We start from the raw sequence: 17,486 nt of genomic DNA on the forward strand, positions 1-17,486 counted from the left end.
TTGGCAAGGGCCATGTACGTCCACAGGGCTCTAGTGACTCGGTACTGGTGGTGGATTGTGGGATTCCACTGTTAGTGGGACAGGAGGCCACAGACCCACCCTCCCAATTGGTGCTAATTAGCCCCCAGCCGGCAGTAACAACCTGTATGAAAGCACCGGGGATCCTGGAGTAACCATGCAGCGAAAAAAGCCCCCTCCCAGGCAGTGCGATGCCCACGACTGCTGGCAAATTCCACAGACCCTAAATCTCTGTTGTCCGCGGGGGACCCCAGCTGACGCTGGCCCCAGATTGCTCAAACCCTCCTCCTGGAGGCATCCGGCTCCCAGCACACCCTCCTCTCCCCCCCGCTGTCTAACACAATGTCGCTGTAACGTCTTGTTTTGGATTCTCTAGCTGAAGCCGGCGCCTGTCTGCGAGATCTGATCTCTTTCTCTGTTGTTTTTCCTCCCTATTTTTCAATGTTTCCCTTTGCCTTCCCTTACACGTGCTCTGTCTCTCTGTGTGTGTGTGTCTCTCTCTCTCTTTCTCTCCTTCCTCTCTCTTCCCTCTCTCTCTCCTGTTTACCTTTTTACTAGTCCATGGTGGAAAAGGTATTAGGTTTACCCTTAGTGAAGAAATTTATCCTGAGAAGGGTACGTCTAACACTTCCGAACCCTGATGCACCCGTCCTGAGCACCCCACCTCCAACCGGCCAGAGCTAGTAACAGTCCCTCCAACCCCGACCGGGGCGCAAAGGCCTGGAGAGCTGGGAGGATGGGGAGGGGGTGTGGTGTGGCTTACGGGGGGCCTGTTCATTCAGGGCTGGGGAATGCCCGCTCTAAAAGCAGCTGGGGATGGGGAGAGAGGAGGTGGTTGTGTCTTTCTTTCCAGCCAGACCCCTAACCTGCCTCGGCCCCACAAATGGGCACTTCTTCCCAATTCCTCTCCCCCCCAAGTCATCCCTTCTTGGCCACTGGCTAGACTCCTAGGCCCAGAGGCTCCGAGGCACCTCACTCGATGAGAGTTGGCCTTCAGTCGGCACTTGCCCTATTGAAGTGGGCGGATTTGCCCACTAACTGAGGGCTACACCCAGCCCTCGTGTTTCTCACTGGCTCACTGCTGAGGTGGCCCCAGGGAGGGTCATTAACCACGGGAACGGCCTACCAAGGGATTCGCTTGGAGTAACCCTAGACTGGGGGTCTTTAGCTAAGATCTCTAGCTCAACCACAAGCTATGGGCTGGATGCAGGAATCCGTGGGTAATGTTCTAAGGCCTGTGCTCTGATCACAGGGGTCTCTTCGGGCCTGTGAATCTAGGTCACTGGGCGTTGATCCCAGGGACCCAAGGGCTCGGTCTTATTCTGCCTCTGCCGGACCCCCTCTCCCATGGTGCAGGCATTCACAGCACTCACAAGTGGGTGGGAAATGACAGGAAGCTGGCTGAGGCTCCCCCTGCCCCCACGGTGAGATGGCTGCAGCAAAGAGCCGAGAGCTTCCTCCCAGCGCTGAGCTGCTGAGCCTCAGCAAAGCAGCTGCCTGCCTCCAAACCTTTGGGGAGCCCGGGGCAGGGTGGGGGAGGTGGAAATCCGAGCCAGCCCAGCCTTGGCCTTTGAACACTGGGCTCCAAAGAGAGCCGAGGGGGCCCAGATGTGGCCAGCGGCTCACCAGCCTCACAGAGACTCTTACTAGCCTTGCTCCGGGTACAAATAAGTCCTGCCCGCCTTAAGACTGCATCCAAATGCGGGGGTGGGGCTGCCCCATCCCCTCGGGCCCCCCCTCCCCCCCATGCAGCTTGGCCCTGCCACTTGCATTCCAGCCCTCATGTGTTGGTGCCATTCAGCCTGGTGCAGGGGTCACTGCGTTTTGTGTTTTCCATGCTTGCACTGAGCACAGAGATGATCACTCCTCCCTCCCTCGGTTTATGGACTGAGCGAGTCTCAGCATGTGACTCCGGGGGGTATTGTTTTAGTTTGGTGCAGCTCTGGAGGGAAAAGAAAGAGACATGAGTTTGGCCACGCAGAGGCCAAAGGCTATGGATCCAGAGAGTTTCCCCCTCACCCCAGCCCCCCACCCCCTTTGGAGCAGCAGTGGGGCCCGGTCCCATCACCTCCACCTTTGAGATGGAGCTGTATGCACCAGCTACCTCCCGTCCACTACAATCATTTGAATCCAGCTGCTTCAGTGCTGCAGAACAAACCTCTGCACTACAGGAGGAGCTCTAGTAGCCATTAGCAGTAGTAGGCTGTTATCCTCTACCACACACCCATTTGGCCATTAGGTTACAGGTCCCAGTGCACCCTCTGGGTATATGGGCAACATGGCTGCATGGGATAGAGGCTGAGACTTTGACCCCTTCCCCAACAAGGGGGGGAGGGGGCTTCAGTGCAGACCCCCCCACACATGCCCCCTCAAAGGCTGTCTCACTGCTCCCCTCTTTCTGGTGCCCCCTGTCACAGACTCCCTGGGCGATGCTCTGGAACTGCTTCCCGTGAAGCCAGTCAGGACTCTGGGGAAGTCTCCTCTCTGGGAGCAGCCTGTCTGCAGGACACACAGCTTCCACCTTCCTGGGTCTGACCTCGGAGCATTCAGCATCCTCTGCCCCTCCGTGCGCTTCCCACAGCGAGTCCGCTCAGGCGGGGCTCCTGAGGAAGCCAGAGGGTCCTGCACCCCAACTCCACAGTCAGACGTGACTCTCAGCCAGCCAGTAAAACAGAGGTTTATTAAACGACAGGAACGTGGTCTAAAACAGAGCTTGTAGGTGCAGAGAACAGGACCCCTCAGCTGGGTCCATTTTGGGGGGCAGTGAGCCAGACAACCCCGTCTGCCCTTCACTCCATGTCCCAGCCAGCCCCAAACTGAAACTCTCTCCAGCCCCTCCTCCTCTGGGCTTTGTCCCTTTCCCGGGCCAGGAGGTCACCTGATTCCTTTGTTCTCCAACCCTTTAGCTCTCAGCTTGCAGGGGGGAAGGTCCCAGGCCATCAGTTGCCAGGAAACAGGATGTCGGCCATTCTCTGTGTCCAGACCCCTGCACACACCTGCCCTCTAGGGCTCTGCAGTGATCATACACCCTTACCCCACCCCCTAGATACTTAAGAACTGCACAGGGGAAACTGAGGCACCCCCCACACTATTCAGAGGAAACATTAAGAACAGTCCCACTTCATCACACACCCCCCCCCCGAAAGTCACCAACCCGGGCAAGTCAGTAGAAGCCCAGGCATAATGCCCCCCTATCCAGCAGTAGCTCACCCTAATCCCTGGTGGGAGGGACCTTTGGGTGTCCTTCACCATCCCCCGACTCAGAGCCCAGCCGTGATTGGCTAAAAGCCGGCTGCTGGGGCTGGCGAGGGACTCCTGCTCTGCGATCCATGGTCTTTGCTCGTCAGACTCAAGCCCTGCACAAGAGGACGTTAGCCTTTCCTTCTCCGGCCGGGGCTGTTTTCCATGATGGTTTGGAAGATTCCGCCCACCCACCGTCTAAATGTTTTACCCCCACCCTCGCCCCCACCCTCAGTTGGACTGAATTGTTCATCATGCACCTGCCCCCATCCTCTCTCCCCTCCCCGTCCCCCCACCTGCATGCAGAGCCCCAGGGAACCCTGTCTGGACTGTGAACCGTCTTGCGGGTCAGGATTTGCCTGTGGGGTAAGGCGGGGTGGGGGGTCAGCCTTCAGGGGGTAGGATAGGGTGGGGGAGCTGGGTGCTGGGCTGGGGAGGTGCTGGTGGGCTCAGGTCACGTGGGCTTGTGCTCTGCTAGTCTGTGACTGTGGCATTCTGGCTACTGGGGGTGACTGGGATCATCAAGGAGACGCTGCTGCCAGAAATCAGGTGGGCTCTGGGCTGATGGCTCCAAGCAGGTCCCGGTGAAATATGATGGGGGGCTCTGTGGAGCCGATAAGACTCTCCCCCCTGCTCCCCACAGCTCAGCAGAGCTGTCAGCATCTGCCGCAGGCAGGGCACTCTGACTCTGGGGCTGCCTGGGTGTCCTTAGCAGGGCTCGCCCCTGGTAGCTCTCTGGGACAGGAGCCCCCCCGTGCCCGTGGGCAGCCTCCTCCACTCCTGGGCACCACGCAGCAGGTGGGGATGTAGCAGCCTCCCTCGCTGAGCCCAACCTGCCTGCGGCCAAAGTCGAGTCGCTTCCCAGGGACTCATTAGAAAAGAACAAAACGAGTGGTAATTGGCCCTCACTCAGCCTCATGCACGGTCCTGCCCAGAGGCCCAGCCTCTGCCCCCGGATGGACTACAGGGTCTGAAGCCTGGCCTGGCCCGTCCCCAAAGCCATGAGCCTGTGAATTATGGCTCAATAACTGAGCGATTTTGTTATTGCAATTAGCTTGGGCCCTGCCGTTCTCTACGGTTCATGGCGAAAAGAGCCATGAGCCCCCCTCCTGCCCCGTCCGATGGGCGGGGAGCGCGGCGCTGGCTCTGGCACGTCATTCCGAATACATTGGCAGGGTGACACTTCCTACGCGGGCTGGGCGGTCACAGGCACAGGGCTGCCTGGGTGTCTGGAGCTGCACAGCAGAGCGGGGACGTGGGGGGGGTCAGGGCTCCTGGGTTCTAGGCCTGGTTCTGCTACGGCCTTGCTGGGTAGAATTTGGCCATGGCGTGGGCATTAGAGCTGCACCTAAACGTGCAACCCAAGAGCAGCCTCACGTTGTGCTAGGCACGATCCAGGCCCCGGGTTAGCCGGTGACACTCCACAAAGACACGCCGACCATGCGAGGGGAGAGCCCAGCTCCTCAAAGGGGCTGGGAGCTTGGCCCCTCAACCCCTTTGGGGCTGTAGGCCAAAGGGACTCTTGCGGGAGGGTGATGGAGCCAGGCCTAGGACGCTGAGCGCCTGCCTCCCAGCCTAGTCCTCTCAGCCCACAAGCCCGCACTGTTTCTGGGCAGCTGTTTCCTCCTTTACTCAATAGAATCAGAGAATCCCGGGGTTGGAAGGGACCTCAGGAGGTATCTAGTCCCACCCCCTGCTCAAAGCAGGACCAATCCCCAACTAAATCATCCCAGCCAGGCCTTTGTCAAGCCTGACCTTAAAAACTTCTAAGGAAGGAGATTCCACCACCTCCCTAGGGAACCCATTCCAGGGCTTCACCACCCTCCTAATGAAACAGTGTTTCCTAATATCCAACCTAGACCTTCCCCACTGCAGCTTGAGACCATTGCTCCTTGTTCTGTCATCAGTGGGTAGTTGAAGGGTCTCAGGTGTCCGGGTCAGAGCCGAGCTCACTTAAACCAGCACAGAGCCCGTGCTGGCTGTGGAATTCCTCGATTGCCCCGGTGTGGGTGGAACACCAGGCCCAGAGTGGGTGTAGTGCGTCTCAGGGGACCGCCCTAGGGAAGGCAAAGGAAACACTTTCCATGGGCCAGGGGGCAATGGGACAACCATCGTGCTCCTTTCACCGGGGCCCTGCTTAGAGCAAGGGGAAGGCTGCAGCTGGCTCTCCACAGCCCCCGGGCCGTCTCATGCTGGCTCTGGGTGGGAAAGGGAACAGGAAAACGCTGAACGTGTCGGGGGGGGACATCCATGAGCAGTTGTCTCCTCTCTGCCTTTGAGGTGCTCAGCCCAAGCTGGTGACCTGATTCCTCCAGCAGGGTGGGCCCAACTTGGCCTGCCGTGTGTGCTTGGCTGGAGGGGGGGCTCACAGCTTGCCTTGCCTTTGCGGCGCAGGATCTGGCGTGGATGACCCAGTCGGGGAGGTGTCGATCCACATAGAGCTCTTCACTCACCCTGGCACCGGGGAACACAAAGTCACCGTCAAAGGTTGGTGCCCGGCATGGGGCGTGCCCAGTGCTCTGAGCACAGGGAGGGAGGCAGGAGGCCAGGGGTACCCTCCCGGCTCTTTGGGGACATGCACATGCCCGAACCCCTTCAATAGCCCTACCTGGCTGGCCCAGGATGTTGCCCTGCCGCCAGGGTTGTTGGGAGATGGGCAGGCGTGAGTCTCCTGTGGTCACAACGTTTCAGCAATTGAACTTTCGGTTGCCAAAGGCTAGGAGCAGCCAGCACTGCCTGGTCTGGGCTGCACCCTTCCCACCAGCCCTCCCAGTGCCCCCCATCCTCCCCACGGCCCCAAGCGACCAGCTGATGCACCCTTTCTTTTCTCACAGTCGTGGCTGCTAATGACCTCAAGTGGCAAACATCGGGCATCTTCCGGCCCTTCATCGAGGTCAACATCATTGGGCCCCATCTCAGTGACAAGAAGAGGAAATTTGCCACCAAGTCCAAGAACAACAGCTGGGCCCCCAAATACAACGAAAGCTTCCAGTTGTGAGTGGCTTTGACACAGGTTTCAGTCGTCCCTGTCCCCCCCCCAGTCCATCATCTCCCCCCTGCCCCGCCCCGCCTGATAGACCAAGATCTTATGAGCGAAGCAGGGCAGGGATTTGCAGTGGAAAATGAACTGCACGTGAGCGGTGGTGATTCAGTGATGTCTGTGCTTCTCTCTGAGTCAGCTGATGCACTGGGGGGGGGGGGGGCATGCTGTTCAAAGTGCCACCTAGGGCTGGTCAAAAATGTTCCCTCTAAGATGATTTTTGATGGAGAATTGGGGTTTTGACTAAATGAAATTTTTCACAAAAAACGGTTGGGGGAGGGAGAGCTCAGTGGTTTGAGCATTGGCCTGCTAGACCCAGTGTTGTGAGTTCAATCCTTGAGGGGGCCGTTTAGGGATCTGGGGCAAAAATTGGGGCAGGGGGTTGGACTAGGTGACCTCCTGAGGTCCCTTCCAACCCTGACATTCTCTGATTCTATGTCTCCCATGATGCACTGTGGCCTGGGGTTCCCCTAACGCACCACCGCCCATGGTACGCCATGGGAGATGGAGTCCAGGCGGGGAGCCACACCTATAGAAGAGAATGGGCGCATGAACTACAGCTCCCATGAGGCACCACGGCTGGGGCTCCCATGAGGCTCTGCTTCCTTGCTCCAAGGAGGGGACCATGGGAGTTGTAGTCCAGCCAGGGAGCTCTGCCTGTAGAGGAAAATAGGAGCGCGAGGCACCTGAACTAAGCAGCTCCCATGAGGCACTGCAGCACCATTTCCAAAGTCGAAAAAAATCGACCTTTTCTCCCCACGTTGCTCCACCATCGCTGGAGTCAGGCTGATCATGAAACACCCCCTTCGCTATGAATTGCCGATATTTTCCCCCAGCGATTACTAGTTACAATTAATGATTCAGCTGACGCTCTCCCGGCTGGTTTCTGGTAAGAGGCGTTTAGCCCTGGGGTGGCAGGGCGGTCGCTGCATGGCTGGCCGCCTGGGCCCGCGATGGCAGCTGGAGCTCAGCTTCGGCGCCTCCAGCCTCTGGGAACCTCGCCCTGCGGCCAGCAGCGTTTTCCCTTCCCTCAGAGCCAGAGACGGCCACGCTGGGCTGGGGCACCACCCCCACTGCCCAGGCAGCTGCTGTGGTAGCCCAGGGACCCAACAGCTGCCAGGGAGAGACAACCACCGGGGTCCCAGGGCCCTGCCCCTCCTGGGGGCCTGGGGGCCACGTTCCCGCCTGGGTAGGTGACCAGCGCCACTCTGCAATCCCCCCCCGCCCAAGGCTGATTCCTGGGCAGCGACGCAGCAGTGCCCTGGTGCACGCAGCGGCTGGCACGCAGGACCCTGCGGGCGGGGCCGGTGACCGTGTCCGTCCCCTTCCCTCCCGCGCAGCACCCTGAGCAGTGAGACGGGCCCCGAGTGCTACGAGGTGCAGGTGTGCGTCAAGGACTACTGCTTCGCTCGGGAGGACCGCACGGTGGGCATCGCTGTGCTTCAGCTCAAGGACATCGTGCAGCGGGGCAGCTGCGCCTGCTGGCTGCCCCTGGGCCGGCGCATCCACATGGACGACACGGGCCTCACCGTCCTGCGCATCCTCTCTCAGCGCAACAACGACGAGGTGGCCAAGGAGTTCGTCAAGCTCAAGTCGGACACGCGCTCGGCCGAGGAAGGCAGCAGTTAAGGGCCTGAGCAGGTGTAGAACATCCCCAGCACCACCCCCGTCCTGTCCCTTTTCTACAGCATCCTCCAGCCACGTAAAAGCCATAAGGTCGTCCACAGCCCCCCACCGGTTAGGGAAGGGAGCCCCCACTCCGGGCAGCCACAAGCAGGCGCCCACTTCCCAGTGCCAGGGATCAAAACAGACACTCTGTGCCCCTCCCTGCATCCCTGGGCTGCAGTTCAAGGGCACTGCCCCGGCTGCTGTGGGGCAGAGAAGATGCAGCCGCCCCAGGGAGCGCAAGCTGCCCTCGCTGCTGGCAGGGGTGGACTTATCGCCTCTTCCCAAACCTGTTTCTGTCGCAAAAGATGCTGGGAGAGGCAGAAGCCGAGGCCTGGAGCTGACCGTGAGGCAGGAGCGTTTGAACAAATGTGAGCCACTCAGTATGGCCGCAAGGCTGGCACAGCACTTCCCTCCACTTCCAAGGGAAGCAAGGCTCGATCCCAGCCCTTCCAGCCCCCACACTCGTCCCTGAGCTCCAGGAGAATCACCCTAGCTGGTAGCAGTATAGAGGATATGACACATGATTGAGTAGGTTGATTCCCTCCAGTAGGAGGCAGCATCACATGTCCAAATCGCCCTGTGGTCATGGCAACGTCATTCAGCAATAGAGATGAGCCAGGCAGCAATGGGCACAGGGAGATTGAGCGGGGGCCTTAGTTCCTCCTCCAGGGCTACCGTCACGGAGCATGGTTGCTAAGGATACACACGGGCCAGCATCAGCCTGCTCTGGCTGGCAGCTCTGGGAGTCCGCTGCCCCCCACGCCAGAGCTTGCCACAAGCTGAGTCAGCAATAGCCAAGCCCTGTACCGTATCCCCCATGCCCAGGGCCTGTGCAGTCCTGGGCAGGTGGCTCAGAGCAGCTTAGTCTGAGGCCAGGCAGCAGGGCTGGGGCCGATCTTGTCCACCCAGGCCAGTGGCAGGAGAGTGCTAGCAGGAGAGCAGGGCAGGGGAGGGGGAGATGTGAACCAGGACCACTGACAGGTCTCTTCTACGGGGCCGCACACACGTGGGGTGGCATCATGCTAAGGAACCAGGATCCCAGCTCTACCCTCCCTCCCCGGCAGGCCCGGAGATGGCAGGAGGCCAGTGCCGCCGGGAGGAGGCAGGGCCTTGTGCTGTTAGGAAGGGGTCCTGCCCCCAGGTATAAATAGGGTGCAGCCGCAGCGCCAGCATCCTTCCCAGGCAGCGCCTGCGTTGGGACAGGGACGTGCCATCTGCAGCACCTTTGCAAACACCATCTCCCCCCTCCCCGCAGGCAGCCCTTCCTGGGGGGCTGAAGCAGGGTAGGCTCCCTGGGAGAGGAGGAGCCGCAAAGGGGGGTGGGGATGCCTCAGGGTCAAGGGCCGCTCCTTGCCAGCCTGCGTGGGGGAGCCGGTGAGTAAAGGAAGGCTGGGTGGCGGGCGGTGGAGGTGGGAGGGAGTGAAAACGTCGGAGTCGCAGCATGGGTGCAAGTGAGTTGATGCAGCAGGTGGGACAAGGGGAGGCACCCGAGGAGGTTGGGTCACTTTACAGGCTAAAAGGCAAAATATTTCTGCCAAGGGGGAGAGTGGCACAGGCCCGTGATTCCTGCCTTGGCGGCGTGCTGAGGGCCCGGTGGTGCTGGGGTGGGTGCTCCCAGCCGGTAGGCAGCGGGACTCCCACACGGGCCCAGGGTGCTTGAAAAGCAGTGGGGCAAAGAGCGCTGCCCCTGTGCGCAGAGCGCTGCACGATGGTCCTGGGGGCCCTAAACCTTCCCCTGCCCGCCACCTGGGAGAGCTCCCACCACCCCCGGCCTGGCTGCAGGGGCGAGTGGAGTTCAGCAGCAGGGCCCGGGCTCAGCAGGGCGCCTGCCTGTTCCCCAGCGACGCGCTGCGAGCACGGGGGGGAGGTCCGTGGGCTTTATCCATTCCCTGGCACAGCCTGAGCCCAGGTGTGCCAAGAACCCTCCTACCCGCTCTGCCTGGCTGGCCGCGCCTTGGCCCTGTCAGCATGAATCCCCTCTCCCCAGGAGAGTGCCAACTCCATCATTTTTCTGCAGGGACCGTGCCTCCCTCTTCCATGCCTCGCTGGCCATCGGCCGCCAGATGGAAACATAGAGCCCATCTCTTCCTGGCAGCCAGGAACCCGGGTACCTCACGGGTAGGAGAGAGACCCCATCCCCACCTTCACTGCAGCTTCCAGCCCTTCCCGCCACAGCCGTGGGGCTGTGCCCATGGGCAGCACTGCCTGATTTAGCAGACCCAAGTGCATGGGGCCTATAGGCCAGGGTGGGCTCAGCTGGTCCCTAAAGCAAGAGTCTTTGCCACAGCCCCACCATGTGGGGCAGCTGGATGGAGTGATGGCCGGACCCAGTGGAGAGCCCAGGGCGCGCAGTTGAGCCTGGGGGAAGGGGGTGCTCTGCGCACAGATGATTTGAGGCCCCAGACAGAGCCTGTAGCCACCCCGCCCTTGCCCCGGAAAGCCGAGAGCCTGGCCCAGCTCCGTGGGCAGCAGCTGTCCAGGAAGGCCGGATCCTGTAGCCAGAATAGCCTCACGTCAGGCCAGAGGCAGCGCTCACCCTGCTCGGGGCCCGGGCTTGGTTCTGACCTCCAGCGTCTCGTACGCTCACTCCCGGCTGCCCCAGTGACTCAGCAGCGCCCAGGCCCAGCTTACGCAGCGAGGGCTCTGGCCAGGTGCAGGAGCCGTGCCCCAGCACCCGCTGACGAGGGGTCTGAGAGTCAGGAGGCTTGATTCAGACCGGGCACTGCGGGGCCCATGCAGCGCGGCTAGGCCCAGGGTGGCAGGGGGAGGCCCAACCCTCTGCTCCTCGTGCCCACACCGGCCTCTCATCCCCATACGGGGCAGGCAACCTCCTACCTCCCCGCAGGCAAAACGGGGGCACAGCAGCCTCCAGGCCCAGGCACCAGCTCCCCCCTCCCTGCCCTGCCCGGTACCAGCCTTGGCAGCCGGGCGGCTGTGGATTGAGTTGCACCAGGGAGCTGTGCCCAGGGAGAGGGGATGGGATGGGACGGCCTGGCCCCCACCAACAGCTCTGTAAATATGTAAATAGCTGTAAATACAGATGGTTTTTCCGTGTTCTCTACCTGACTGCAACAGCTCCAAAGGGCTATCGCGTCAGACCACGGCCACATGGCGCAGGGGACGGAGGTGCAGCCCTTGTAACCCTGTGCCCTGCTCTGCCATGCTCACTTGTCCATGGCAAAGGCACCGCTTGGTCCCAGTCCCCTCCCCTTAGAGAGGAACCCCAAACCCAGCCAGCTGCCCCCAACTGTGTAAACACCCACCAGCCCTACCACAAAGGAAACCCAGCAGCACCTTGGGAGCCTCCAAGAACAGCGTGGAGCTGCCCCAAGGTCCAGTGCAGGATCCTGGCTCTTCCCATGGCCAGAAGCAGGTAGCTGAGAGGAAGGGGCAAGAACCACTACTAGCCGCTGTGGGATAATCTGCCCCCCACCCCTTCCTGGCCTCTTAATAGCTAGGGAGTTTTAATACCCCCCCCCCCCCCGACCTCCATTAGTAACTTGCTGCTCTTACTCTCCCTGGCACTGACTGGTCACTTCTGAGCCAAGAGTGGCTGCCTCTGCTACCCCCAACTCATTTCAGGCCCAGCCCCATGCTGAGCAGAGGGGCTGGCAGCTGGGCCTCCCTGGCTGGATGCACTGGGGGGCTAGCAGAGGTAGGGCTGGTTTCAAGGCTAAAGGCCAAGCTGATTTGGGCACCTAACACCCCTCCTCCCCCCCACAGCTGGACTTAGACATTACCCCTCCAGCTCCCTGGCACTGGTCCGGGACAGCTGGGCCCTCTGCAGTGTTGTATCACGGCCAGGAAGGAGCTCAGGTTTTCCAAGCTGCCAGCCAGTCTCCCGGGGCAGGGGTAGGCACTGCCAGCAGGGCTCCCGGGGCAGCCTGGGGCTGGCATCGAAGTGGGGAGCTTGAGAGAAACTGGGGTAGCTTGACCAAGGTCACAAGCCACGAGGGGCTGATTGGAAATGGCCCCTCTGCCCTGGCACAGACCCCTGAGTGCTTGAATCCCACAGCCAAAGAGATTTAACCTGATCCAATCCTGCCCCAGCCCGATTGAATCCAGGCCCCATACGCACCCCTCAGCCCCTTTTAAGATATGTGGGGCACAGGAGGGCAGAGTGCCCACCACCACCAGCAGAATTCACAGCGCAGACACTGCTTTCCTCTACGCACAGCTGGTTTCTAAAAGGTCGGGGTTAACACCACCCAGGGCCCCCAAACAGCGCCAGCCAGGGCTGTAGTTTGCACAGGCCCATGGCTCAGGCAGGGGGAGCAAGCCCTGGAGCCCCATTTCACACCTGGGCTTACGTTTTCCCACAGCAAAGCCAACAAACCATCTTCAGCTGAGGGGTGCAACGTCCTAGAACTAGCTCCTCTGCAACAGCCCACCCAGATCGGCATGAAAGCAGAAGATGCGCTGGGTGTCAGGGGAAACGCAAGCAGCTGGAAAGGGACAGGGACAGGGAGCCTGGGTGGGAGCGGAAACGGGGCAGCGGGCACAGCCCTGCAGTGGCCGATCCGTTCTAGTGCCTAGCACAGTACCCCACGGTGTGATGCAGCCTTGGCCCTGGCAAAGCAATATTAATGCCAGCAGGGCCCTGCTTAGGTGCAAGCCTTCCAGGGTAGCCTCGGCTCCAGGCCTCGCTTGGGCCTTTAAACAGCCAAGCTCCATGGAGCAGCAGGGCCGCAAAGAGCTTCAGGCCCTGCCCCGAAGAGAGCTGGAAAAGCAGCCATTTGCTTCATGGGGTTAGAGGGCAGGGACCCTGGGGGAGCTTGGAAACAAGGAGCTGGCAGGGCCAGGAGTGCACCTGCCCTGTGCTCAGAGGACTGGGGGCTCACTCCTGAGCCCTGTTCCTTAACAGCACAGCCCTGCTGTACCTGTCAGACCATGCAGGCCCCTGCTAGGCACAGGGTATGGCCAGGGCATTAGCAGCCCTCTAGCCAGTGTTGAGGTGGGGAGGAGCAGCTTCAGGGATTTGGCTCTACCCCCCCCATTTAAGAAGGGAGGCCCCATCCCCATAAGGAGTTGAAGGCCAGGAGCAATAGGCTCCTTTCCCCACACAATGCAGGGGTAGGGGGCAGTGACCTAGCCCAGTACAGCAGCCTGAGCTCATGCCAAGTAGACAACATGCAAGAAAGGAGAGCCCCCAGGCATGCAGGTAGGAACAGAGATTGACAAGGGGGTTGCTCTGGCCTGGGGGACCATCTGAAGTGCTGCAGGGAGCTATGCAAAGAAACCCAGTGTGCTGGAGCAGGCAGAGTAGGGGCAGACCCAAGGGGGTGCAGAGCCCCAAGCACTGGGGGTAAATGTCAACCCTGGCTGACGTCAAAGTGGACGTTCTTTCTCCCTGGGAATGTCAAGTCTGGTTAGGGATGCTGACCCTGAGCAGCTCCTGTCTCCACCCTCCCGCCTGTGGTCCTACAATGCCCTTTCCCAGACAGGGCGACCAGACCTCAGCCACTCCCCTTTGCCTCAACATCCAGTCCTTTCTGTAGTACGTGCCTGGGACCAAAGCATTAGCTGCTCACACCTGTTTCGTTCAATGTTTACACCCCTTTCCCAGCTCCTGCAGCGAGCAGCAATGCAGCCTCCTGCCCTGCCACCCAACGGGCTGCAAAGGAGCAGCCCTGGCCGTTCCCCACCTCTCGCCCCTGCACTGACTGACCTCATCCCTGCCTGCAGCGCGGCGAACTAGGCCCCCGCTGAGCCCTCCGGCTCCCGGGACACAAGACCCGTTCCCTGGGCTCCCTCTCCAACACGCCCCTCCGAGAACTTCCGGTCGGCATGTGATTGAAACTCAAACAAAAGTAACTTCTGCTCCTGTAGCACATCTGTCAGCAATGGCCTGTGTGTCTGTCCAGACCTGAACGGGAGCAAACACTGGTAAACATGGATGCATGACAGTGAGATGTTTTGCACTATTTTGACTTTTTTGGGCTCTGTAAAATAATTTTATTATAACTGACATTAAAACGAAAAGCACACCCGGCCGCTGTGTCTGCCTCCCAAACTGTAACCCGCTGAGCGCCATGATATGTTGTGATGAAGTGGGACTGTTCTTAATGTTTCCTCTGAATAGTGTGGGGGTGCCTCAGTTTCCCCTATGCAGTTCTTAAGTGTCTAGGGGGTGGGATATGTGTGTATGATCATTGCAGAGCCCTAGAGGGCAGGTGTGTGCAGGGGTCTGGACACAGAGAATGGCCAACACCCTGTTTCCTGGCAAGTGATGGCCTGGGCCTTCCCCCCTGCAAGGTGAGAGCTAAAGGGTTGGAGAACAAAGGAATCAGGTGACCTCCTGGCCCAGGAAAGGGACAAAGCCCAGAGGAGGAGGGGATGGAGAGAGTTTCAGTTTGGGGCTGGCTGGGGACATGGAGTGAAGGACAGATGGGGTTGTCTGGCTCACTGCCCCCCAAAATGGACCCAGCTGAGGGGTCCTGTTCTCTGCACCTGCAAGCTCTGTTTTAGACCATGTGCCTGTCATCTAATAAACCTCTGTTTTACTGGCTAACTGAGAATCACATCTGACTGCGGAGTTGGTGCAGGACCCTCTGGCTTCCCCAGGAGCCCCGCCTGAGCGGACTCGCTGTGGGAAGGGCACAGAGGGGCAGAGGATGCTGAATGCTCCGAGGTCAGACCCAGGAAGGTGGAAGCTGTGTGAGCTGAAGACAGGCTGCTCCCAGAGAGAGGCAACTGCCCCGGAGTCCTGACTGGCTTCATAGGGAGCAGTTCCAGAGCATCGCCCAGGGACTCAGTGACATATGGGCGCCCATTGTGTACCCAAGCCCCAGAGGAGTGGAGTGACCCAGCCCAGCAACAGAGTTTGCCTCTTAGCTCTCAAGCCATAGAGACTCAGGCTTAACTTTACCCCTTCAGACAAGGGATTGAACGAGGAACCCAGTCTGACCATTTATACATATGAAATGATAGGGTCTAAATTAGCTGTTCCCACTCGAGAACAAGACCTTTCAGTGACTGAGTGGATGCGTTCAGAGAACGATCCACACAATGTGCAGCCGCCGTCCAAAAAGCAAACAGAATGTTGGTAATTATTAGGAAAGGGACAGAAGACAAAAATATCATGTTGCCTCTATATAAATCTTGAATACTGAGTGCAGATGTGGTCACCCTGTCTCAAAGAAGATGTATTGGAATTGGAAAAGGTTCAGAAAATGGCAACAAAAATGATTAGGGGTATGGAACAGCAGCCCTATGAAGAGAGATTAATAAGACTAGGACTTACCTGCTTGGAAAAGAGATGACTAAGGTGGGATACAATAGAAGTCTATGAAATCATGACTTATGTGGAGAAAGTAAATAAGTGTTATTTTCTCCTCATAACACAGGAACTAGGGGCCACCAAATGAAAGTAACAGGCAGCACGTTTAAAAGAAACGAAAGGACGTGTTTCTTCACACAACGCACAACCTGTAGAACTCCTTGCCAGAGGACGTTGTGAAGGCCAAGACTACAACAGGGTTAAAAAACCCAGAGGAGTTCATGGAGGATAGGTCCATCAATGGCTATTAGGCAGGATGGGCAGGGATGGTGTCCTTAGCCTCTGTTCGCCAGAAACTGGAAGGGGCAGCAGGGGATGGATCACTTGACGATTCCATGTTCTGTTCATTCCCTCTGGGGCACTGGGCTGGATAGACCATTGGTCTGACCCAGTATGGCTGTTCTTATTTAAGGTCTCTGCCCAAATGTTCCCAGCAGGGAAAGGCCACCCAAGGAGTTTGGGCTGGTGCTATCACATCAGCCCCAGGAGGGCACAGCACACACCCCAGACCCATAAGCCCTGGACTCTCCCAAATCAGGGGACTCTACCAAGCTGAAGTACAGGGGTAAGAGTATCCCTCCCTGTCACAGAGTCCCCGGGCGATGCTCCGGAACTGCTCCCCGTGAAGCCAGGCAGGACTCTGGGGAAGTCTCCTCTCTGGGAGCAGCCTGTCTGCAGGACACAAAGCTCACCCGGCTTCCACCTTCCTGGGTCTGACCTCGGAGCCTTCAGCATCCTCTGCCCCTCCGTGCGCTTCCCACAGCGAGTCTGCCCAGGCGGGGTCCTGGGGAAGCCAGAGGGTCCTGCCCCCCAACTCCGCAGTCAGACGTGACTCTCAGCCAGCCAGTAAAACAGAGGTTCATTAGACGACAGGAACATGGTCTAACACAGAGCTTGCAGGTGCAGAGAACAGGACCCCTCAGCTGGGTCCATTTTGGGGGGCAGTGAGCCAGACAACCCCGTCTGCCCTTCACTCCATGTCTCTAGCCAGCCCCAAACTGAAACTTCCTCCAGCCCCTCCTCCCCTGGGCTTTGTCCTTTTCCCAGGCCAGGAGGTCACCTGATTCCTTTGTTCTCCAGCCCTTTAGCTCTCACCTTGCAGGGGGGAAGGGCCTAGGCCATCAGTTGCCAGGAAACAGGGTGTTGACCATTCTCTGTGTCCAGACTCCTTCACACACCTGCCCTCTAGGGCTCTGCAATGATCATACACCCTTACCCCACCCCCTAGGTACTTAAGACCTGCATAGGGGAAACTGAGGCACCCCCACACTATTCAGAGGAAACATTAAGAACAGTCCCACTTCATCACACTCTCCCCTAGCAAGTCTCCAGCCAGACTCCTCTAGAGGAGAGGCCAGGTGTCATTGTCTGGAGCTGGGCAGGGGCAGGAACTGCTTTGAGGTAGAAGTTCTGACCCTGCCCCACCCCCACAGCTTGAGACCCCCCTGCATCACTCCCAGACCCAGCCAGAGCTCCTTTACCACTGGGATTCACATCAGGCAAACCGAGGCTGTTGATAAATCCAGGCCAGGATCCAGGGCTGCTAAGTAACGCTGCTCTTGTTGGAGCGCTGCGAGCCGTGCTGCCCCCGCTCAGCCCCTGCTGGGAGTTTACTCTGCACAAATGGCAATTACACACACACACACACACACCCCCCGCCACCTCTGAATAGCAGCATCCCTTGCAAGGGGGGAGGGGACTAGATGGACCCGCATGCCATGTGCTAACACAGGGGCTGGGGAGCCTGCGTTTTCTGCCCCACCTCCCCAGAAATTTTCGGGCAGAAGCAGAGAGAGAGAGGAAGGCCCAGGTGCTCGCTGGGGATGGAGCGTGTAGGCCCCTATGGCAGCCCAGGATACCTGGGTTCCCAGTCCAGCTCTACCATGGACACATCCACTGCCCCAGTTTTCTCCCCTTGAAAGTGGGGAAAACGTTCCCTGGCCTGGGGGCTAAACTCCAGCAGGATTTTTGTCCAAGGACCTGTGAACACCCAGGATCAAGGTGGCCAGTGTAAAGGGCACAGCTTGTGGCCTGCTGGAGGCAACCTGTGACTTGTATCTGCAGCGCCTAACAAACCCTCCTCGCCCCTGCCGAGTCTCAAATCACACCCCAGCCTGGGAGGCGGCCTCCTCCCTGGGAGGCTGCCCAGCCTCACCCCTAACACCGGCCCCTCTCCCAACACCCTGGCATGGAGATCGGCGACTTGGGAGGGGCCCGTGGGAAGCAGAGGGAGACCAGCCT

The 17,486-nt window shown here is 59.4% G+C and overlaps 1 protein-coding gene across 22 annotated transcripts in view; it reads left to right on the forward strand.

Moving 5' to 3' along the window:
• The window catches only part of UNC13A (unc-13 homolog A), a 114,847-nt gene extending 106,755 nt beyond the window's left edge, over positions 1-8,092 (forward strand). For 12 of the 22 annotated variants that reach the window (XM_043535929.1, XM_037885918.2, XM_043535941.1 and 9 more), the window contains 4 exons: positions 577-633; positions 5,653-5,745; positions 6,093-6,252; positions 7,639-8,092. In XM_043535929.1, coding sequence (XP_043391864.1) covers positions 577-633; positions 5,653-5,745; positions 6,093-6,252; positions 7,639-7,927 — 599 coding nt within the window. In that variant the 3' untranslated portion in view covers positions 7,928-8,092. The remainder of the gene's footprint in view (positions 1-576; positions 634-5,652; positions 5,746-6,092; positions 6,253-7,638) is intronic. The other 10 variants (XM_037885921.2, XM_043535939.1, XM_043535933.1 and 7 more) reach the window with 1 other exon arrangement.
• The last annotated feature ends 9,394 nt before the right edge of the window (positions 8,093-17,486 follow it).

This window comes from Chelonia mydas, chromosome 25 (genome assembly GCF_015237465.2).
Source record: "Chelonia mydas isolate rCheMyd1 chromosome 25, rCheMyd1.pri.v2, whole genome shotgun sequence".
NCBI lineage: Eukaryota > Metazoa > Chordata > Testudines > Cheloniidae > Chelonia > Chelonia mydas.